We start from the raw sequence: 20,440 nt of genomic DNA, 5'->3' as shown, positions 1-20,440 counted from the left end.
CGTTTCTGGGGCAAGGTGGCATCGTCGACATGTGTCATCGAACACTCCGGGCTCCTTGGCGATGTATTTTCTATAGTTCCTGGTGTTGATTACCTGGTGTTGTATGGCGAGCATGAATCCTTCAGTCTCGGGGAAGAGCGTCCCGCTCGTGAGCCATGCATTGGAAGCAATTTTGTCTATGTGATCTTGATGGAGATCATGTAGTGTCTGCCATGGAGTGTCTTCTCTGTCCATCTTTCTAGCTTCGTTTGTGCCTCCTGGTTGGGGGGGGGACTCCTCGCTTAGGTTGAGTGGGGTATACCGCTTGTCTATCTTCCTTATGGTCTGCTGGAGTGCTGCTGTGTGTTTCTGGAAGCAATCCTTCAGGTTAACGATCGCTGTCTTCTGTTGCTCAGTGAGGTCTACTATCAGGCCTCTTCCTCCTTCTTTCCGGGCAATTGTCAGTCTCTTCACGGCAGGTTTCGGGTGGTGTTGGCGGCTCTTGGTCATCACTGTCTTTGTCTTTCTCATGATATTCTCCAGCTCGGAGTTAGTCCAATCTATGACTCCGAAGGAGTATGTTAGCACTAGAACGGCTTTAACTGTGTTTGCTCCGTTCAGCTTTGCTTTCGGCAGGCTACTGAGTCTCTGATGGTATTTTTCGGTCAGGCAGGCCTTAATTTCCTTGTGCTGTAACTGCTGAGCCTGCATCATCCCCAAGTATTTGTAGGCCTCTCCCTCTGCCATGGATTCGATCTCTTTACCAGTCTGCAGCTGGTAGTTTCGGTTGACTAATTTTCCCTGGTGCAATCTGTGGGTCTTGCATTTGTCTAGACCAAATTCCATCCTAATATCATTACTGAATTCTTCGGTGATCTGGAGTAGTTGCTGGAGGTGCTTCTCGGTTCCCGCGTAGAGCTTGATGACATCTATGTACATCAGGTGGGTGAGGGTGTACAGGTTCTTCCTTCCTTCTTTGAGGTTATATCCGTACTTTCTACTGTTGAGCATGGTGGATTATTATTATTGTTCCTCTTATATTATTTCTCCCTGATTGGGGGATTCTACTCCATGACGGGTACTGCTACCAAGTACGCAGGGTGGTTGTAATGTCTGGTGTTACTGTTGATCGAGGAAATTCCTGACTATCCTATAAGTGTTCAGGATTGCGACTTTCTGGTGTTCCTTGTAGGTGTTCTCTGGAAGACCTATTGCTGCTAGGCTGCTATGAAGAGTCTTTGGCACCATATCGGTGGTTGACGCGATGATCGGGATGGTCGATACTTCTTGCATATGCCACATTTCCTTGACCTCATGTCTCAGGTTCGTGTACTTCCTAATTATTATTAGGAAGTACACGAACTTCCTTAATAATAATTAACAATAATAATAATAATAATTATTATTATTATCTATGTATACATGTCTTACAGCGAAGGTATTTTAATGTAACTTTAAGAAGCAGCACCCCCATATATCAGAGTGCCGAGCCGCCACTGCAAATAAAGTGAAATTTAACGTAAAATGAAATTATAAATCTCTACATAGGAAAGAAGCTTGCTTCCATGTTAACTGAATCTATATTAGAGTTTGTTGTTGTTTGTAGAGTCCAGTTACACAGAAAACTCAGCGTTAATAGTTCCTGTCTTTTTTTCAAACTTGCAAAAGTCCTTTATAATGATTTTGAGTAACGTAGAGCATATAAAGTGGTAGAATATTTAAATAATAACAGATTTAATGTCAAACTTTGCTGTTTATGCAAAGATCAGAAGAGTGGGAAAGCACAAAATAAATTGTATGGCCTTTTTTCACAACGTGGCAGAGTTAGTCCGTCTTGGACGAGGGTCATGTTTCCTCCCCCCCCCAAACTCCGGGTTTTTTGTCCAGAAAACAGGCAGATCGGCCAAAGAAGACAAGCAATTTACAGACAAAATGTACACGGCGTAATGTGGTCTGAGTTGCTGATTCTTTTGTTGTTGTTTTAGGCGCATCAGCAACTTAGACCATATTACGGTGTATATATTACGTTGTTGTTGTTGTTGTTGTTATTTGGTTTTTAGGAGCATTAGCAACTAAGGCCATATTGCTCCGGGATATGCGGTGGTCATTTCCTGACCTTTCCGCGTCCTCCGTATTTGGTGGTGACGGGCTCGAACCCCGGTCTAATCAAGAAGCGTGTGCTACGTACTGCTGCTCCTTCCCACCTGGCTACGGAGGCGCCATATTACGTTGTAAATTGCATGTCGATTTGCCTGTTTGCTGCACGACAAACCCGAGTTTCTAGGAGAAAAAAAACAACCATGCAACCCCGCGTAAGACCTACTAATTCAGCACGTTGTGTAAAACGCCCATCAAAATTTCACGCATCATTGACGTGATCCAAAAAACCGTACAACAACAAAGCAACGTAACCAAAGTGCGTCATACTTGTGTGCTACAAAACGTTTTTCAGTATATACCACGAAATCTAATTATTGCTAGTAAATTTTGTTTGTTTAATTAATTAACAAGAAGGCAGATTTCGCAGTTGTTCAGTCCTAGAAAGAGCTGCTAGGACAATCTGAATCAGATGGCTCCTCCTTATTATTTTTTAGGTTTATTTTTTCTTTTTCCAGCGCCCTTGGGATTGAATCAATCGATATATATATTCAATCGGTAATTGGCAATATAACTTGATGTGTAAGAAATTACCGGTGGCTCTAATATAATAATTTGAATAATTTTATGTGTGTGTTATATATGTTGTTCTTGTTGGATTTTAGGAGCATCGGCGACTAAGGCCATGTTGCACCGTGTATATTGTCTGTATATTGCGTGTGTTCTGAGGTCGATTTTCTTTTTTGTGGACGAAAAACCCGAGTTTCCGGGAGAAAAAACCATGCTACCCTCACCTGAGACCGACTAACTCAGCCACGTTGCGAAAAAACCCATAAAATTCCTCCCGTCATCGACGGGATTCGAACTGAGGTCTTTTCCACCCGATGTAGGGAGGGCGGCGTAATAATATATATATATATATATATATATATATATATTTTTTTTTAAACGTTAGATATTTCAAACGTTAGACAAATTTTTATATTCAAAAATATTCATTTGGTTTACTTTTCTATCTTTACAATTTATTTTTCCGGTTCCTTTCTTCCCACCTTCGTTCACAACATATATCGCCTCCAGGGTACACCATATTTTCATTAGTTCATTTCCATGCATAAACATCTACTTAATGTATTTTATACTAGTAATATTTTATATAGGGTACTTTTGTAGCTGTAGGGTACTTTTGCGATAGCAGTGACCCTGATCCATAATTCACGTTATTGTAATTCTGTCTTATCTAATCTTATTTAATCTAATTCTTAATTTTCTTCCCCCTATTGTATTATTCTTGATGATTTTATATATATATATATATTGCAAAAAATTCTCAAATGGTTCATTTACTTTTCCAATTTTAAAACAAGGATAGCGGGAAGATTTCTATCGCCGCAAAGTTGTCTGGAGAATACGTATATGTATTTACTATATTCGGAATGGTAAACGTCCGAAATATTGAAAAATATTCCACATCAGTTCATTTATTTTTTCCATTTTTAAACAAGGGCATAGGGAGATGTACGTCTTCACCCCGCGAGATTATACGGGTACTATATTCAACGTATTCGGAATATAGTGAATATTAACACAGATAACTTTATGGGGATAGGAAATAAACTCCCCTTATGCCCTTGTTTAAAAATTGGAAAAGTGAGTGATTGCTTCCGTTTTTTCACTGTTTTTCTCTCTCTGGAATAGGCAATATATCCTCATGTCCTCCATATACCATTTATTTAAAATGGGAAAAAGAGATGATTGGACAGCCTAAAGGGTAGTGATAATTTCCTTATTCATTCACTTTTTTTTTCTTTTTTTTTTTTTTTTTTAAACAGGAGGGAATAGGGGGATATCTCTCCTACCCCGTAAGTTTATCTGTGGTACTATTTAGAATGCCTGTTATACAGTACTTCTGTCAGATAATGGAAATTTTCGGCTTTTTCCAAAGACAATTAGTAAATCTTAAGGTTTACCGGATTTTGTACTTTTACAGTAATAATATATACATAATTTTTAGCGCCGGCTAAGTCTTTTCCATTGATCCAGCTCCAAATATCTAGCTGCATGCTAAATTTTTGTCTCTTTTATACATACTCGCATCTGGTAAGGTTATAAGGCCAATATTTTAATATATTTGTATCATTTTTGTTACGTAAGTATATTCATTATATAGATATCTTCTTTACATGCATCAAGATACATATCACTGAAAACAAAATGTACATGGAGAGGTTTCCATGTATGGCATTCATAGCATTTTTTTTCTCTATACAGTACATACAATATATGGGTCTGTGTTTGTTTCTGTATACATAAGTGTTTTTTTTTTATATTTAACTTGTGTTCTTTTTATAAATATATGAAGAGAACACAAACTTTTCTTCATATATTTATATACTCAACTATGGATTTCAAGCGAATTCCATTACTGTATTGTCATTTCGCGAATATAGCACTTTGTAAATGATATTTATTCTTCTTTTTAGCGATATTTATTTTTTCTTCTAGCTTGCAACTAAAAAGAAAACTGGTGGTATTTATCACCCTTATCCTTTTTATTCTTGTTGGACACATTCCATACTGTCCCATTTTATTTTCTTCTTTATAGAAGTCCCTTAGTTCATATTCGCTCTCGTAAACTGATGGCAGTAAAGTGATAAGTTTCATTTTCCCTTTAAAACTCTCAAATATTCCTCGACCATTCTATCTCGGAGCCAAACAAGCGACATAACAGTAGAGGATGTTATTTTCTGTCTACCTCCAACAGCCTTCTTTCTCAGTATTTCTTTTCTCGTATCCTTCCGTCTATGTTTGTCATTTGATACCGTAATCGTTCCGCTAAAACGAGCTTTCGAAGACATGACGATAAATTTTCGGTGGAGAACATCGACTTTTCGTTTACTGTTTGTGCATCCTTCGCATAATTTATCTGATGTTTCACAGAACATAGTGAATTACCTCTGAGGACGAACTCTTAAGAGAGTATAGGGGTTCATACTGTAAAGCTAGAAATATCGAGCACAGGGTTTGATATAGAATAGTGATAAACTTGGTTTTCTTGTTGCCAACAGATCGATTGTTTGTCTACGTCACTTAAAAAGTGGATTTCCGAGGGGAAAAAAAAAAAAAAAAAAAGGAGTTGTATGCTATAACAGAAGTAAATCCGCATAATCCATTAATAAAAGTGATGTTTATGTGCAGGTACACCATATTTACTATATTGAATTGTAACAATGTCGAAAGACATTTCGGCATTGTTGCAGTTTCTTCAGAATATGATGGAAGAACTTTTCACCATCGTTTGCTATTTTAAGTGCATGCTGAAATGTGTGTTCTTTTTTTTATACATGTTTTGCCATTCAAGATGTCGTAGCGGTTTCGGTATAGGGAATATTAAAATAAATATTTGAATAAATGAAATCACTATTTAAGATAATATGTGCTATTATCTTAACTATATTAAATATTAGCAATATTAATATTTAATATTAATATAAAAATCTTATATTTAATATTAATATTAATATTTAACACTTGCAAAATTTTACTTGCTTAATTTAATTGCTATTAATTTAAATTCAATTTAGAACTTTTTAAAATTTTTAATATTTGTTTCCGCTAGTACATACACACTTTGCCAGAAGTAAGCGGACATCTCCTACAAAGGACGACCATCGATTATGCAAATATCCGGAAACTTCTGGTATGGTAGTGTATAGACATCTATTTACTTTTTTCAGTTTTTTTCCTGTAAGCAATATTATTAGAGCTTCCTTTCAATTGTGTAAATTTAGACGAATGAGTGATGCTTTGATGCTTTGCTGCTTTCTCAGGTAGACGTAAACCAACTCACTAGAACTCCATTTATTAGTAGTCTGATTTTTGATGGTACCCATCTGCTTTATGCACTAATTTTGGCTGCTGTAGCTTCACGTGATTAGCTAATTGCCAATTACGTGAACGAGATCGTCTGGACACTTTTTTTCTCTCTCTCTTTGAAGGAATTATGTTGGATAGTTCTTCCTTATACACTAACGCCATGTGCGATTTTGATATCAATAATAAGCGAACAAAGAATTTCTTGGAAGCGAAAATTACATTTACGATTGGTTAAGGTGAACTGTCTGCACCTTTCGCTTTAAGGTAAACTTCTAAGAAAGTATATCATGAACTTAATTATTTTGCGAAAATATGTTTTTTTGCAGGCAATAGAAGGAAACGGACGAACCATTCAATGTATATTGTACAGCCAGTTACAATAGTTTTTTGTATATAATGCTTTGTAGACGTAGCTTTTATTAATTCATATTCAGATGATTATTTTTAATTGTGTACCAATATTAATTCCATTAATCGCTGTTATATTCGCTCATTTTCCAGTTCCTTTGTATGGCTATTATTATACCATTATACATTGTTTAAATATGCACTGATTTCCAAAATTAAAGGAAGAATTAGTAATCACTTTGCTTACACATTTTCCCTGCGAGGTCAGCTATGATAGATTGCCTGGAGCCCATACTTCCACCGCTGCAGGAAAAATAAAACAGCTAGAACGATCATCCCGAATTAATTCAGTATATTGATGTTCCGACACTGGAAATTCAAGTAGTCCAAGGTTAACTAGCTATAATCAGAGAAGTGATGAAATGTGAATTCCTTGAATATCGTAAGAGGCATTAATTATTATTACCAATAATTTATTTGGTAATAATAATTAATTAATTAATGAATGAATTAATTAATTAATAATTAATTAGTTAATATTTCAAACTGCAAGGTTGTTTCAAAAATTAAGGTAACCAGCACTCTTACTTGAAGAACTTTATACTTACATAGATGCATGAATGGGATATAAAGAAGACGTTGGTATATATCAGTTTCCCATATAGATGTCACACATGTTTAAGCATTAGGCCCACCTTAACACCAACGCGTGGAAGAAAACGGTGTTAAACGCCTTTAGCCAGGAAATGACAGGGTACTGCATTTCGCAACGGTTGAAAATCGCTTGCAAGCTAAGTACTCCTTTAGCCTCCAAAGAGCTGGAAATCACTTGGTGCACGATTGGAACTGTGTGACGAATGGTTCGAAACTTCCCAATTTTAGCGCCGTAAGAACTCGAGGGTGCGGCTAGCAATGCGTATGGCCTGGCGTTATCGTGAAGCATGATTGCGTCTTCGCAAAAAACCCATGCCGTTTCCGAATGGCTGTCTGTAACTGAACCACGTGTGACAGAAGTCTATTTCTTTTTGGATATTATTAGTACGCAGATAGCAGATCTTTGGTCCGGCTCCAAGTGCCAGGGATTTTAGCCAACTAGTGGCACTGTGTGTTGTATTATATTATACCGTATGTACATTAATTATTTGTACGGTATTTTAGATAGCTAGTGGGATTACTAGGAAAGCCGGCTGGGACCGTCAAGTTTAATAAATATATATATAAAAAAAGTCCCAAACATTCATAGTGTGACCATGCTAAGGACATCAACAAAACGCGCACCCTTATGGCTCCAAAACGCTGTTGATATGAGCTGCTTAGAAAAGGCAATGCACTCAACTCAAACCTGGTTGCGTAACATGACTTTTGGTCCGAACACATTACCACAAGTTTGTGATGAATTTTGGCCAGGCTGATACGCTTAAGCATGCAAAAATAGGATCACATGAGCACCCCTACGTTTGGCCATGCTTCCAGTAGCCTTGTACGCTGCGAACTGCCGGTGCAGCGATACAACGCACATGTGGTGCTCCTGCTGGTATGAAGAAACAGGCTATGTATTCATTATTCATTTATAAGAGTAAGTGTTCGCCCGATAAAAAGCAGCCTACGAAGCATGCATTTTAAACATGGGATAAGCTATTGTTTTATGTTTTGAAACATCCTCGTATGAGAATAACAACACATTTAGCTGTTCCAAATACATTAAGCTGTTTTATTAAACTTATTCCAATTATTTTCCCACAGCAGCGACCATAATGATTTGAAATGGAAGATAGTATGAACGGAGACTAAGGACAACGACTCCTGTTCATTACATATAGCATTAGCAGTCCATTTGACGTTGGAGCTATCCAACTCAACAGCAAGCGGGCGATTGCATGCGATAGACCTTTCCTTCAACGACCGGCGGTTTTAATGCCTTCTACCTCCCCTCCCATTCCCAAACCAGCATAAACAAGAAAGGTTATTTGGTAGCTGCGACCATCTGTCTACTGTTATCCACTGGTGCTTGGTTAAATGTAATGTTTACTGAAGAGTCGTGTATAGCGTCCTTTGAGAATTTGCATGTTTTCTTATAAGAAGAGCAAAGGCGAAACAAGGAGTCATCTCCTAAACATCAAATACTATGACTGTGCATTCTTTTAATATTAGGATTTTTATCCGATACAGTGCGTTCACTAGCTTTGTGCTTGGTTTGGTGGTGCACATATGGAAAATCAATTTGCATATTCAGAAAAATAATTCTGTAATGTTTTGATGATTTTTGGACAGCGGAGCAAGCATGTATACTAAAGAATTTTAGCATTTTAATATTATTCCTTGTTAAAAAAGTTGTTTCTTTAATTTTGGAAACTAGTGTATAATCTAAAAATAGGCAAATAAACAGAAGCAATAATGCCACTTTCACAGAATTTTTATGAAACTCTTTTATGATTTTTATTTATCTCATTTTTCGGAGAATATTATGAGAATACATTTGTTCCCTGAGACTATTCACCATTCCATAAACACGTAGTCATCCTAAAGCTCCTCTGCTCAGCCAAAGCCATACGCACATTGGAAGCTGCATCTGTGAATAATCGGGAAATCAACCGCACAAAGAGCTGTTTCGATTTTAGGGAGGTGTTAGATTTTCTAGTTTGGTTTTTGTTCGTTTTGCCCATATAAAAGGAGATACCTTCTTTTTAATAGTTCTTATTGGAATAATTATTATTCAGTTGTAAGAATAAGTTTTCACTTTTGTATTTCTCCTTTGTGTTCTAGCTCTTTCTACTCACATTTAGGTGTTTTTATCATATTTGGGAATATATCTTTTGCAGTCTGTTTTTAATTCATGCTTTCTTTGAATTTGGTTATACAGGCTTTCCTTTGAATTTGGTTATACAGGCTTTCCTTTGAATTTGGTTATACAGGCTTTCCTTTGAATCAAGAATCATATGAAGCTCTTACAAAATATGTTTATCATGTGCGCTATTACACGAATACAACAATGCAAACGTTTTTGCCAGTATAGAAAAACAGCATGATTATCTGAGGTAGGATCTCATTACATGCAGTTGAAATTCGTCCCTGAAGATGCTGGATATTACATGTTTTTACATATATACACATTGGCTTCGAGTTGACTCTCTTAGTAAAAGTCCAGAGGCGTAAGATCAAGTGATCATGGTGGCCATTTCACTGGTCCTATCTTCTAATACGATGTTGAGAGAATTGCTCATCCAACAAGATAATGCGCCTTCGTTACCTTGCTGGAACTGTTTCCGACGTCGATAATGCCTGCTTCGTTCATTCTGCAAAATATCAAGATTTTGCTTTGCTTTGAAAAAAGAATGGGCCAATTATTTGGTTCTTTCAGAGACCATGAAACGACTGTCACTTTGCTTCTTAGACAAGATAATCCAATTAGGATTACATTTGAACCAGTAACGCATGCTTTCCCTATGAACCTCACTCAACAAATAAAAAATAGCCATCACTGAAAAACACTCGGTTGTTCTGAAACCAAAGTATTTTTCGCCGACGGCTGGTTACGTTGGGTGGGTGTTAAGCGCCAAAACAACTAACTTTATAAGACGTTGGTATACTGTGTCTGTAATTACGTATATCCTTCAGTAGGTTTCCGTTTGTTGGACATAAAAACAGAGTTTCAGGGAAAAAACAAAATGCAGTCCTCTCCTGAGACCGACTTACTCAGCCACGTTGTGAAAAAAAGCCCACTAAAATTCCTCGCATATTCACGGAATTCGAACCTGGTCTTCTTCCAATAGGTATGACAGGATGGTGATTTTAACCAATGTGCTACGCGCGAGGAATTTGAGAGAAGGACCTATTCATAGAACCCTATGCATCGATCAGGATCATCCGTAATCAGTGCCTGAAGAATTTTCAGTTTGTAAGAATGCCACTTTTTTCTCTTCTTTAAAGATACAATGAACACTCCATTTTGAAACCCAAGTTTCCATCGACAGACACTGGTCCAAAAATGCCAAATGCAGAAAGTGCACATCCCACGGTGGCTCTTTGTGCATGCATGGACTGTCAATAATAACGTATGGGTTCTCCAAAGCCCAAAATATTGTAATTTGTTTGTTCACATATAATCTTCTAAATAAAAGTGCACATCGTCAGGAAAAGAAAAACCTTGTTTATAATGCCAAGTTCTCTCTAAGGTTGCACAGAATTGCACGAAATACTGAATATGCCACTCTTTCGCATTTGATGTTAGTGGCAGGCGGAGCTGAATTTTGTAACGATATGCGGTCAAGTCACTTCAATAAATCTTCCCTACTGTGTTGTAACACATCCTCATCTGTTTTTTATTTATTTATTTATTTATTTACATATATGCAAAAATACATAAACAGAAACACTCTCTATTTACAGTCATTCGATCCTGTGTAAGAAACTTCAGCAGAAAATGGAGCTTCTCTTGCAAATTATACAACGCAACAAAACTCTTAAAGACTCAAAAGTAAAAGAAATACATGTATGCACTCTCAATGGTATGTATGTGGCCTGTTTGTGTCGGCTCCCGGACCTGGACCCATTTCCGTCAATTGTCTCTGTTTATTACAATCTCTGTAAACAGGGCCTGAAATGTGAGTTAGTGATGAATATGCATGTGTTATTGTGTAGAGTAGTGTGTTTATCAGGCCTCTTTGTTACCAGGGAGCCAACTGAGCAACTGCTGCCTGATGCCCGTCCCAAGGAACGTAGAGCCGGACATATTCTACTATCTGCGCCTCAGTAGTGCACTAAACTCCCTCATCTACTGGAGGTATTGCAATACCAGTGGATGCCATCAGTCCCGTACTTGGGATGCCCAAATCCTGAGTACCAGCAGAAGAAAAAAATACTAAAAATAAATAAACAAATAATAAAAATAAATCGAAAAATAAAAATAAATTAATTAATAAATAAAAAAAAAAAAAAAAAAAAAACACCAGTGGTTGGCATTTCTGAACAACCTCAGAGATCAAAAGAATTGAAGTCCACGATGGCTGATAGGTGACACAGGGAACAGTTCAGCAGGGGTTTGTAGAATTATCCAGTGTGGTAAAGCATCTGTATTTTTTTGCTGAAGACGTCGTTGGTGAATATTTGAAGGGCTTGAAAGTTAGTCTCATTTTCTATTATGGCTTTAAGATTGTCTTCTGAGATGTTCTGAACCTTATTTTTAACTGTTGTCCGTTATTCTTCGTAGTTAGGGTAGGACAATAGGATGTGGTTCTAGAATTCCTCTTCCCCAAAGGAGCAATGAGGATTTGTTGCCAGTTTGAATTGGAACAGTTTCGTTTTAAGAGCACCATGTCCTGTTCGGACGTAGGATGTGCTCATTGATGGGTAGAACCATTTGCAATGCGTCTTGTTCATAGCAAAAATAACATACGGAATGAAAAATCGGGTGACCTCTCCAGTGAGACTTTCATCTCATCTAACCTGCTAAAGGGAGAGGAGTTTATTCCACAGATTTATTTGTTTCCTGTTTATATTTGTAGCAGGATTGCAGTCTATTCCAAGGAGTGAAATTGGTAGGACTTTTTTGAGTTTGCAGATGAAGCCAGTGTAATAAAAATAAATAAATAAAGAGGTCCAAGGGAGGGCTACTGATACAACTTGTAGCATTAGTTGGGGTTGTTCTTGGTACTTGGGTGTATCGCAAGCAGCATGGTTCTTTGCATGGAAAGGAGTTTGGCTCGAATTTTGCTGTTAGTGACTCTATGGAACCAGACCACAGCAGCATAGGGGGAAATTGGCAAGAACACAGCAAAATTCGAGCCAAACTCCTTTAGTTTGTGCCACATATAGAATTTGGTTCCCGTTAATAAGCACTTTAGAGAGTCTGCGGTAATCCAACCGGTTTTTGAAGATCATTAGCTTTGTTTTAGTGTTTGATATTTTTAATTTATTTGTGAGGGTCCAGGTCATCCCGGGCAATCTTTGCTCGGTCCTCGAGGGTTCTCCTAGATCTTCCTGCAATGTAGATAACGGTCGTCTATATAGGCAAAATTGACGCAGTTGTCAAAGCTTCTGTTAAGTCATTGGTCAAGTACGAAGTTCCAAAGGAATGGTCCTAGCACTGTGGGCAACCTCTGTTTATGAATTTTGAATATGACAGGTGTTTCAGAGAGTGACCTGAATTGATCTGTTACTAAAGAAGGATCTTATGACTTTGTAAAGGTTTTGATTGCAGTTTGCCGGTCTTAAGGGACCTGAGGGCACTCTCCCACGAAAGAGTATCAAAGGCACCCTCAAAATCCACAAAGATGGCCGGCCATCTTGTAGAGCACTGTACACGTGGAACGTGTACAGCGTTCTACAAGGGCTACAATGACATCTTCCGCGGACGATCCTTTCTTGAAGCCATTCTCCGAGTTGGACGAAAGGTTTTGTGAGTTTAGGATAGTTTGGATTCTCGGACCAATCATTCTTTCAAACAGCTTTCTCAGGTTGACTAACAGAGAGATTTGAGCGGTACGCTCTTGGTTCGGTATTCGGTTTTCCCGGTTTTTGATTAATTTTGAGCAGTGTGTGCTTCCAGAAATTGGGGAATATCCCTTCCAAGAGGCACTTATTGTAAATATTTAACAATGCATTAGGGTAGAGCTCATGAAATCTTGCGTTGAATCCTAAAAAGTGTCCAGGGCTCTACCAGGTCAAGCCCTGGACACTTTTTAGGATTCAATTTTGTAACCGCAGTACCAAGTTCAGTAGCAGTAAAAAGATCAACGTCCAGGGTACCTTCATAAGTTGTATTGTCTGCTCGAATTTGATACATATTGTCAAGATTGGGATCATCTTTGGGAAAGATGTTGTCAATGATTTTCTCAACTGTTGAGTGCCAATCGTATGTTTCACTGTTTTGATATTGCACAGTGTTGTATATATCTGGGCGGAAATATTTGTTCCTACAGATCTTGTATATGAGCCGTCAGTGTTCCCTGCTTGGGAAACCAATTGTTTCCAAGACTTTAATTTGTACTCCACGATGGCTATGATGACCACGATGGTAGATTTTTCGCTTGTCTCTGTACTCTTGCTTGAGACCATTAACGTCAGGATCAGGCTGGTGCCTGCGCCGTTAAAAGGCTCTCCATGCCACATGCGTTTGTTTTCTGAGGTCATTAAGTTTTTGTGTCCACCGAGGAGTATGAGGAGCATGGACTTTCTTTCGTTTGGACGCATATTCAGTGGTTCTGAAGAGGGATGACCGTACGTAACAAGCATATTCAGCCGCAGAGAGGTTGTTAAGGTTTGGAGCTGTCGCTTTGAAGTTAAGGTGCAGAGATTCTCTAAATTTAGCCCAATTAATGTTTTGGATCAAGATTCTTCTAAGGTCCTCCAGATTTTTGTTATTGTTCTTTGGTGCTGTAGTCATGAAAATGAAGGAGGTGGCACGATGGTCACTGTTAGAAGTGTCAGCACGTCCCACTCTGCAATGTGATTAGAAACTGGGGATGAGATTAAAGTGAGGTCGATGTTGGACTCCCCATGCACTTTGGAGAAGGTGTAGGGTTTATCACCTTCATTGTGTGCTGTTGTGGGCTAGAATGAAGTCCTCAAGGAGGGCGCCGCGAGAATCAGTTTGGTTACGGTGCCAACGATTGGATTTGGCATTAGAACTGTTGTTATGACAAGGTTTGCATGGCCCATTCTGCTGTGGAAGTCCTCAAGTAGGGTTAGAGGTTCTTGAATATCACCTGCTGGTGGGCAGAAGAGGGAAACAAGGTAGAAGGATAGCTCTTGGGTAGCAATGTGAATGCAGGAGGAGTTCTGGGTACACAGGCTGGATATAGATGTGGTAAAAATATGGTTGTTCAGGACATAATGGCGGCCTTTGGAGAAACTGCCGTAGTGAAGAACATCCTGGATGTAATGGGATATCCTGTAATTTTGAGAGTTTCCACTAGCTTGGGAGGTGGAATATGGCTCTTGCAGACATACAATGTCGTATTTACTCTCCAGGGCAGCAACCCTGATCTCATCCGCCACCATTCTTGAGCGATGCCCATTTACCTGAAGAATTTTGATTCTGGGTCCCTGGTTCTGGTTTGTGCTGCAATTTGGTGTGTTATTCATGGATGATTTTCATACTGGCCAATTCAACTGCACGGAGATACTCAGGTCATTTGGAGTCTCGGACAGAGTGGTTGTGATCCTTATTTCTGCATTTGCAATTTACTTATTTGTGGGAGTCTGCTTTGTGTAGGCAGTGCAAAAAACGTGCCCACCTTCCGCACAATGTCGGCAAGACACAACCTTGTGCGTGCAGTATTGAGATGAGTAGCCATAGGACAAGCACTTGAAGCATTTAGGCACGACCGTGAATCTTCTAAATTTGTGCGAGGAAACCCCTAAGAATATTCTGTCATTACCTAAGATCCTCATCTGTTGCAATCAAAAATTTAAGAAAACTATTCTTAGGGCTTCGCAGCAACATTTCCTGAACTTCATCAACCCTCTCTGGCGTTCTAAATAACGTGCAGCCTTTCCTTTAATCTAAAACACTGTTCTCTCAAAGTGATCCACTGATATCAGCACTCTTCAGTTTTTTTGGCCCATCACGCAATCCGAAATGACGTTGGTATCTTGTTTGAGAAGAAACAACTGAATTCCGACTTGTATAGTATTCCTACACTTTTACACTTTTGCTCACTGTTGTATGCCGCCATTTTCTTCATGTCAAGTGGAGACCCTTCAGTGTTGCCAATCAAATCTCTCTAGCGTTCTAAATAACGTGCAGCCTTTCCTTTAATCTAAAACACTGTTCTCTCAAACTGATCCACTGATATCAGCACTCTTCAGTTTTTTTTTTTGCCCATCACGCAATCCGAAGTGATGTTGGTATCTTGTTTGAGAAGAAACAACTGAATTCCGACTTCTATAGTATTCCTACACTTTTACACTTTTGCTCACTGTTGTACGCCGCCATTTTCTTCATGTCAAGTGGAGACCATTCAGTGTTGCCAATCAAATCTCCCAACCTTTCTCTACAGATTAATGACGTTGTTGGTCCAAAAATTGTTTGAAGCTTGTGAAATTGCAAAGAAAAGAAAGGGCATGATGAATAAAAAGTAATCACCGTGTACATGACTTGCATGTTGCGCAGGCTGAATATCATATCCCGGAATAACTCACATGGGAAAAACCGTACTCCCTCCACTTGTGTTTCATAAAGTACAACCCATTAAACAGGCCTTTCAAAATTCTGTCCAGTTGCTGATGGGATTCGAACGCAGTCCTTTACAAACTAGTGAAAAACATATTACCAAAAATCACTATGACGAAAAAATAATCATTATTACCAAAAACAAAAAATTGTGGAGGACCGAAATTAGATTTAATAACATTAAATAAACAAAATCCCTTCAAATATAAAACCAAGATTTTATTTTTTTCCCAAAAATATATTAAAAAAAAAAAAAAAAAAAAAAAGTTCTAGATGAATTCAGTTATCCAACAGTGTGAATTTGTTCCTTGTAATTCATTACTAAAAGTATTGGGACTTCCTATTGACCAGTAAGCACGTGATGGTTATGCAAATATTATAACAATAATGCAGTATCATAAATTTATAAACGAAGTTAAAGCAAGTATAGATGTCATTTCCAATCGACATATCGCTCAGAAACCAACTCTGCGAAATTTGAAGGGATGTCATTAGACAGGACTCATTATTCGGCTGATTTCCGAGTTACCCAGCATTACGAAGATCTCTGTTTGGAACGTTCTCAAGTGAAAAGCAGTTGATCACGTCAAATTTGAATACCAATTAGGAGACTGAGTATTTTAATAAGAGATTTCAAATATTGCCTAAAATAATCACATCTCAGGTTTCCAAAGAATCATCGAAGAGACCTCAAACCGTACGCAGAGTATTGAATTAATAACTGTTCCAAGAACGAGCTGCAACCAATAAACCTTTCATTACGAAAGTTACACTTCTAAAAGATTGGAAAATAATTCTTTGAGGCGATAATTGATTCTCGATATACCCTATTTTCATTAAATGAAGAATGTGGATATGGCGCCAGCCTTCGGAATGTTTAAAAAAAAAAAAAAAAAAAAGACCACACCGTTCTAGTTGCAAAGCATAGTGGTAGCAGTCTGATTATTTGGGTCTCTCTTTTTTGGCGTAGTGTTGGGCCAATCTTTTATGTTGATGACCTTGCAGAGGGAGCGATATGATATTGTAACATCCCCGATAATGCCGCTTTTCCAACACTGGCGTAGTTTTAGTCCAGAGCCTTATTGTTGTTTTTGTTTGGTTTTAGGCGCATCAGCAACTTATACCATATTGTGCTATTTTGTATTATGTCTCTAAAAGTGCGTGTTCACTGGCCAATTTGCATGTTGTGCGGGTCCAGAGCCTTAAGCTCTCACTCAGAGCAATATTCCCTGTAATAAAGCGGGGCGTGTGACAGGAAATGTTATGCTTGATCATATGGGGAGAATAATGTGATATTGGTTAATTGGCCCTCTCAAAGCGCCTATCTGAAACCAGTTGGACCACTGTAGAGCTCTTGACAAAATTTTGTGAAAAGCTTCATGATGACGACTACATGCTGTGTAGAGATCAAGGGAAGTGCTATATGATATTAAAATCTGATCTAGTTAACCGTTGTTCCCTTTTTCTCTTTCTCTTCATGTCCCAATATTTTTGATAAAGTAGTATGTCGTCGACGTGGCTGATTTTAAAAATGCCACCGGAGGAATTTTGAATGTGTGGCTGCAGCATGATGGCACTGGCACATTTCCCGCAAGCTGTGCTTGATTTGGATCTTGTCCGGCGGATGGAACTATGATTCGTCAACATTCCTGTCAACACTATTTTGTCACTTACAAGTCTCGCTTTACTATCTCTTATAATACCTTTGGATTTCATTAAAGGCATAGTTGCTGTATGTCAGTATAACTCCAAGAAGCAAACCTTGAAGAAGCCTTCACTTGTATTACTCTCGAGTGCTACAGAAGAGGTTGCAAAAGACCTAATGGTCCATTTTGTCTATCACTGTCACAGAGGACTATTTAAGTGCTGTTTGTTTGCTGATTACATCCGCATAAGCACTTTGGTGAGCATATAATAATAATAAAATTCTTTATTCACACAAATGGTACAAGGACACGATTCCTGCTACAGGCAACCAGAGAAAAATATCTTGAAAATACGCGGTGACTTGTCAGCTACCCTTCACTTTCTCAGAATTGTACATAAAAAAGTATTTCCTGTACACGAGTCATTTGCAGCTTTTGTAATGTGTTATTATTATTATTTTTTTTAGTGTTTCCAGCAGTCACTACGAAAATTGAACAGCAACTATTTAAATTTTATTCTAGAATACTGCCAACATATAATAAATGATTATAAACGGATGAACTGTTGAATGATTCAAGTATTATAAACATTAAACAAAATTTCATTGAAAAAATTCCTCTATATGATAGAATAGTAGATTGCTCTGGAGATCTGTTAAATCCTATAAAATTTTCATGATTCATGAATTATAAGTATCTTCATACCAGTCAGAAAGCTGGCATTCTTGCGCAATAATCAATATACTACAATATTTTATATATATATTTTTTTTTCACCAATTTCTATGTACACCACTCCGGTCTGCGAGCCTTTTCTGCGCTCAGCGTTCCTATTTTAGATTATGTAAAAGAATTATAGATCTTAATTTTCCTGTTCTTTCCTATTTTTCATTCTTGGACTTCTCCTCTAGTCGACTTGTCATGTTTTTTTTTTTTTTTTTTTTTTTTTATGATTGTTTCTGCCCATTACTACAAATAAACTGTAGGCCATTCTTATTTTGACATTTTGATTTTATACTGCACCTTTCATGCATGTTTCCAGTGCAATGAATAAAATATTAGTTTATTCTATTAGGACGATTTAAAAAATAAAACCTGGGAGTTTACAAATTACTGATGTCAGTTTATCAGATGAAACTCCTTGCGATCTGATAAGTTTCTTGCATTCTCTGATTTAATTTTGCTGTGGAATGTGGAACTCTGTGCCCAAAAGCCTACCCGTCATCAATGATCCTCGGCTCCAATTTGTTTGACCTTCTGATTTGTTCTTAGATTTTTAAACCTTTCGTTCTTCCCCCATATCTACGAATATTTCTTTTCTTTTTCTACTCAGTTTTAAAACGGTGTGTAATTCTTAAAAAGCAAGCGTTAATATTAAGTTTACTGGTAACATAACAGTCCGAACAAAATGTTCTCGAGAGAGAGTCGCGAGCTGTAATTGGAGCTTCTCTGGTAACGTGAGAAACATAATTATTTTCAAGATTGTCGTAATTGTTTTCTAAAAAATACTAAAATTTGAGGAACCTGAGTTTCAGTGTCAGACATGAAGTAAATTTATCTCACATACAGGGTATCCACAACCTCCTTTACGGAACTAAAAAGTTATTGTGTGAATAGAGCACATGACACATATGAAACCACTTTCAGGTGATAGCAGATATCTTCATCTTTTTTGTCACCAACCGGAAAATTGTGCCCTGTAGTAGATGGCAGCATAATCGCAAAACTCTAATCATGGTGCAATTTACCAGTCCTGAGAAAGCATAGTGCGTACTTAGTTTCAACACGTGGCAGTTGCCAACATTGTTATACGTAAATTTTGAATACTGTTTAAAAAGAAGTCACCGAGTAGGCCTACAGTTCTGCATGGTACAGAAAATTCATAAAAAATGCCTATTTCTGCAATCCTGGCCGAGTTGGAACAAATGCCAGTGAGGAGCTGGTTTATGGAAGTTACATTCGAAGCGCAGAGAAATTCATACGACGTGCCTTTCTTGAGCTTAATATGTGGATGTCAACTTTGTAATGTGTTACGTCGCTATCTGAGGATAAAACCATACAAGTTACAGCCCATACAGTAGCTGTGGACCTCGTGGGTAGCACAGTTGGTATGATTGCCGTCCTCCCCACACCGTGTGGAAAAGACCTGAGTTCGAATCCCGTCGATGGCTGAAGGAATTTTTATGGGTTCTTTTTCACAATTGGCCGAGTTAGTCAGTCTCAGACGAGTTTTGCATGGTTTTTTCTCCAAGAAACTGGTTTTTCGTCCAGCAAAGAGAAAATCGACCTCAGAACACAATTTACAGACAATATACACGGGGAGCAACATGGCCTTAGTCGCCGATTCTCCTAAAATCCAATAACAACAACAGTAGCTATCGATTGACGACAAAACCAAGTGGGTGGAGTTTTGTTGGTAAATTCCACTATAATTACAGTTTTCCGATTGTGCTGCCATCTACTGCAGCGTGCACATTTTACGGTTGATAAATAAAACTTGAACGTATCCTCTATCACCTGAAAGTGGTTCGAGGTTGGCAACATGTTCCTTGTTCACTCAATAACGTTTAGTTTTGTAAAGGAGGCTTGTAAACACTCTGCATTGTTAAGTCTTGAGTTATGTTTTTTAGATTGCCACTTTTCACTGAGGTTAGCTGTCAGCCTTTCTCCATCGAAGTGAGTTATTCGGAATATTTCAGTTCGCCCAATATGTAAATCGGCTTGAGAACGCACACTTTTGAGACCTGTGGAGTAAAACGAACGTTCAGGAACAGGACTACATAAGATACGATACGCTTTTACATACATACATAATAAACGATAAAGATCATATGATCTAATATACAATAATACATAATGTGTGAGACACACACACACACTACACCGATGAGCCAAAACATTATGACCACCCCTAATACGATGATCGTCCTCCACGTGCAACCAAAACAGCTCATATCCGGCGAGGCATGGACGCTACACGATTTCTAAATGTGTGTTGTGTTATCTGGTACCAACACGTAAAGCAGATCCTTTAACTCCTTGTAAAGTCCGTGGTTCAGACGCCGCAGATCGGAGTTTCTGTTCCAACACAAACCATAGATGTTCGATGGGATTGGTGTCTAGGGCAATACCTGGAAGTCTTCCTCATGTTCCGCGAACTAGTCTCGAACAATCCGGGTGGTGTGGCATGGCGCATTATCCTGCTGAAAGACAGCACCACCACCAGAGGGTAAGACCGTTGCCATAAAAGGGTGTACCTGGTCAGCAATGATGTTTAGGTAGGTGGTAGACGTTAGTGTCCGGTACATGGATGACTGGACTC

The 20,440-nt window shown here is 38.2% G+C and overlaps 1 protein-coding gene across 4 annotated transcripts in view; it reads left to right on the top strand.

Moving 5' to 3' along the window:
* Window positions 1-20,440, top strand: part of LOC150086693 (protein turtle-like) — a 1,103,226-nt gene that overhangs the window by 291,747 nt on the left and 791,039 nt on the right. For 2 of the 4 annotated variants that reach the window (XM_090372694.1, XM_090372697.1), the window contains exon 3: window positions 5,696-5,776. The exons of the other annotated variants lie outside the window; for them this stretch is intronic. In XM_090372694.1, the coding sequence (XP_090228820.1) occupies window positions 5,696-5,776 (81 nt within the window). The remainder of the gene's footprint in view (window positions 1-5,695; window positions 5,777-20,440) is intronic. 4 annotated transcript variants of the gene reach the window in all.

Source organism: Mastigoproctus giganteus, chromosome 4 (assembly GCF_048544385.1).
Source record: "Mastigoproctus giganteus isolate SK-2022 chromosome 4, ASM4854438v1, whole genome shotgun sequence".
NCBI classification, from domain to species: domain Eukaryota; kingdom Metazoa; phylum Arthropoda; class Arachnida; order Uropygi; family Thelyphonidae; genus Mastigoproctus; species Mastigoproctus giganteus.
The sequence above is the reverse complement of the archived record's forward strand: the minus strand, read 5'-3'. Positions and strand labels throughout refer to the sequence as shown.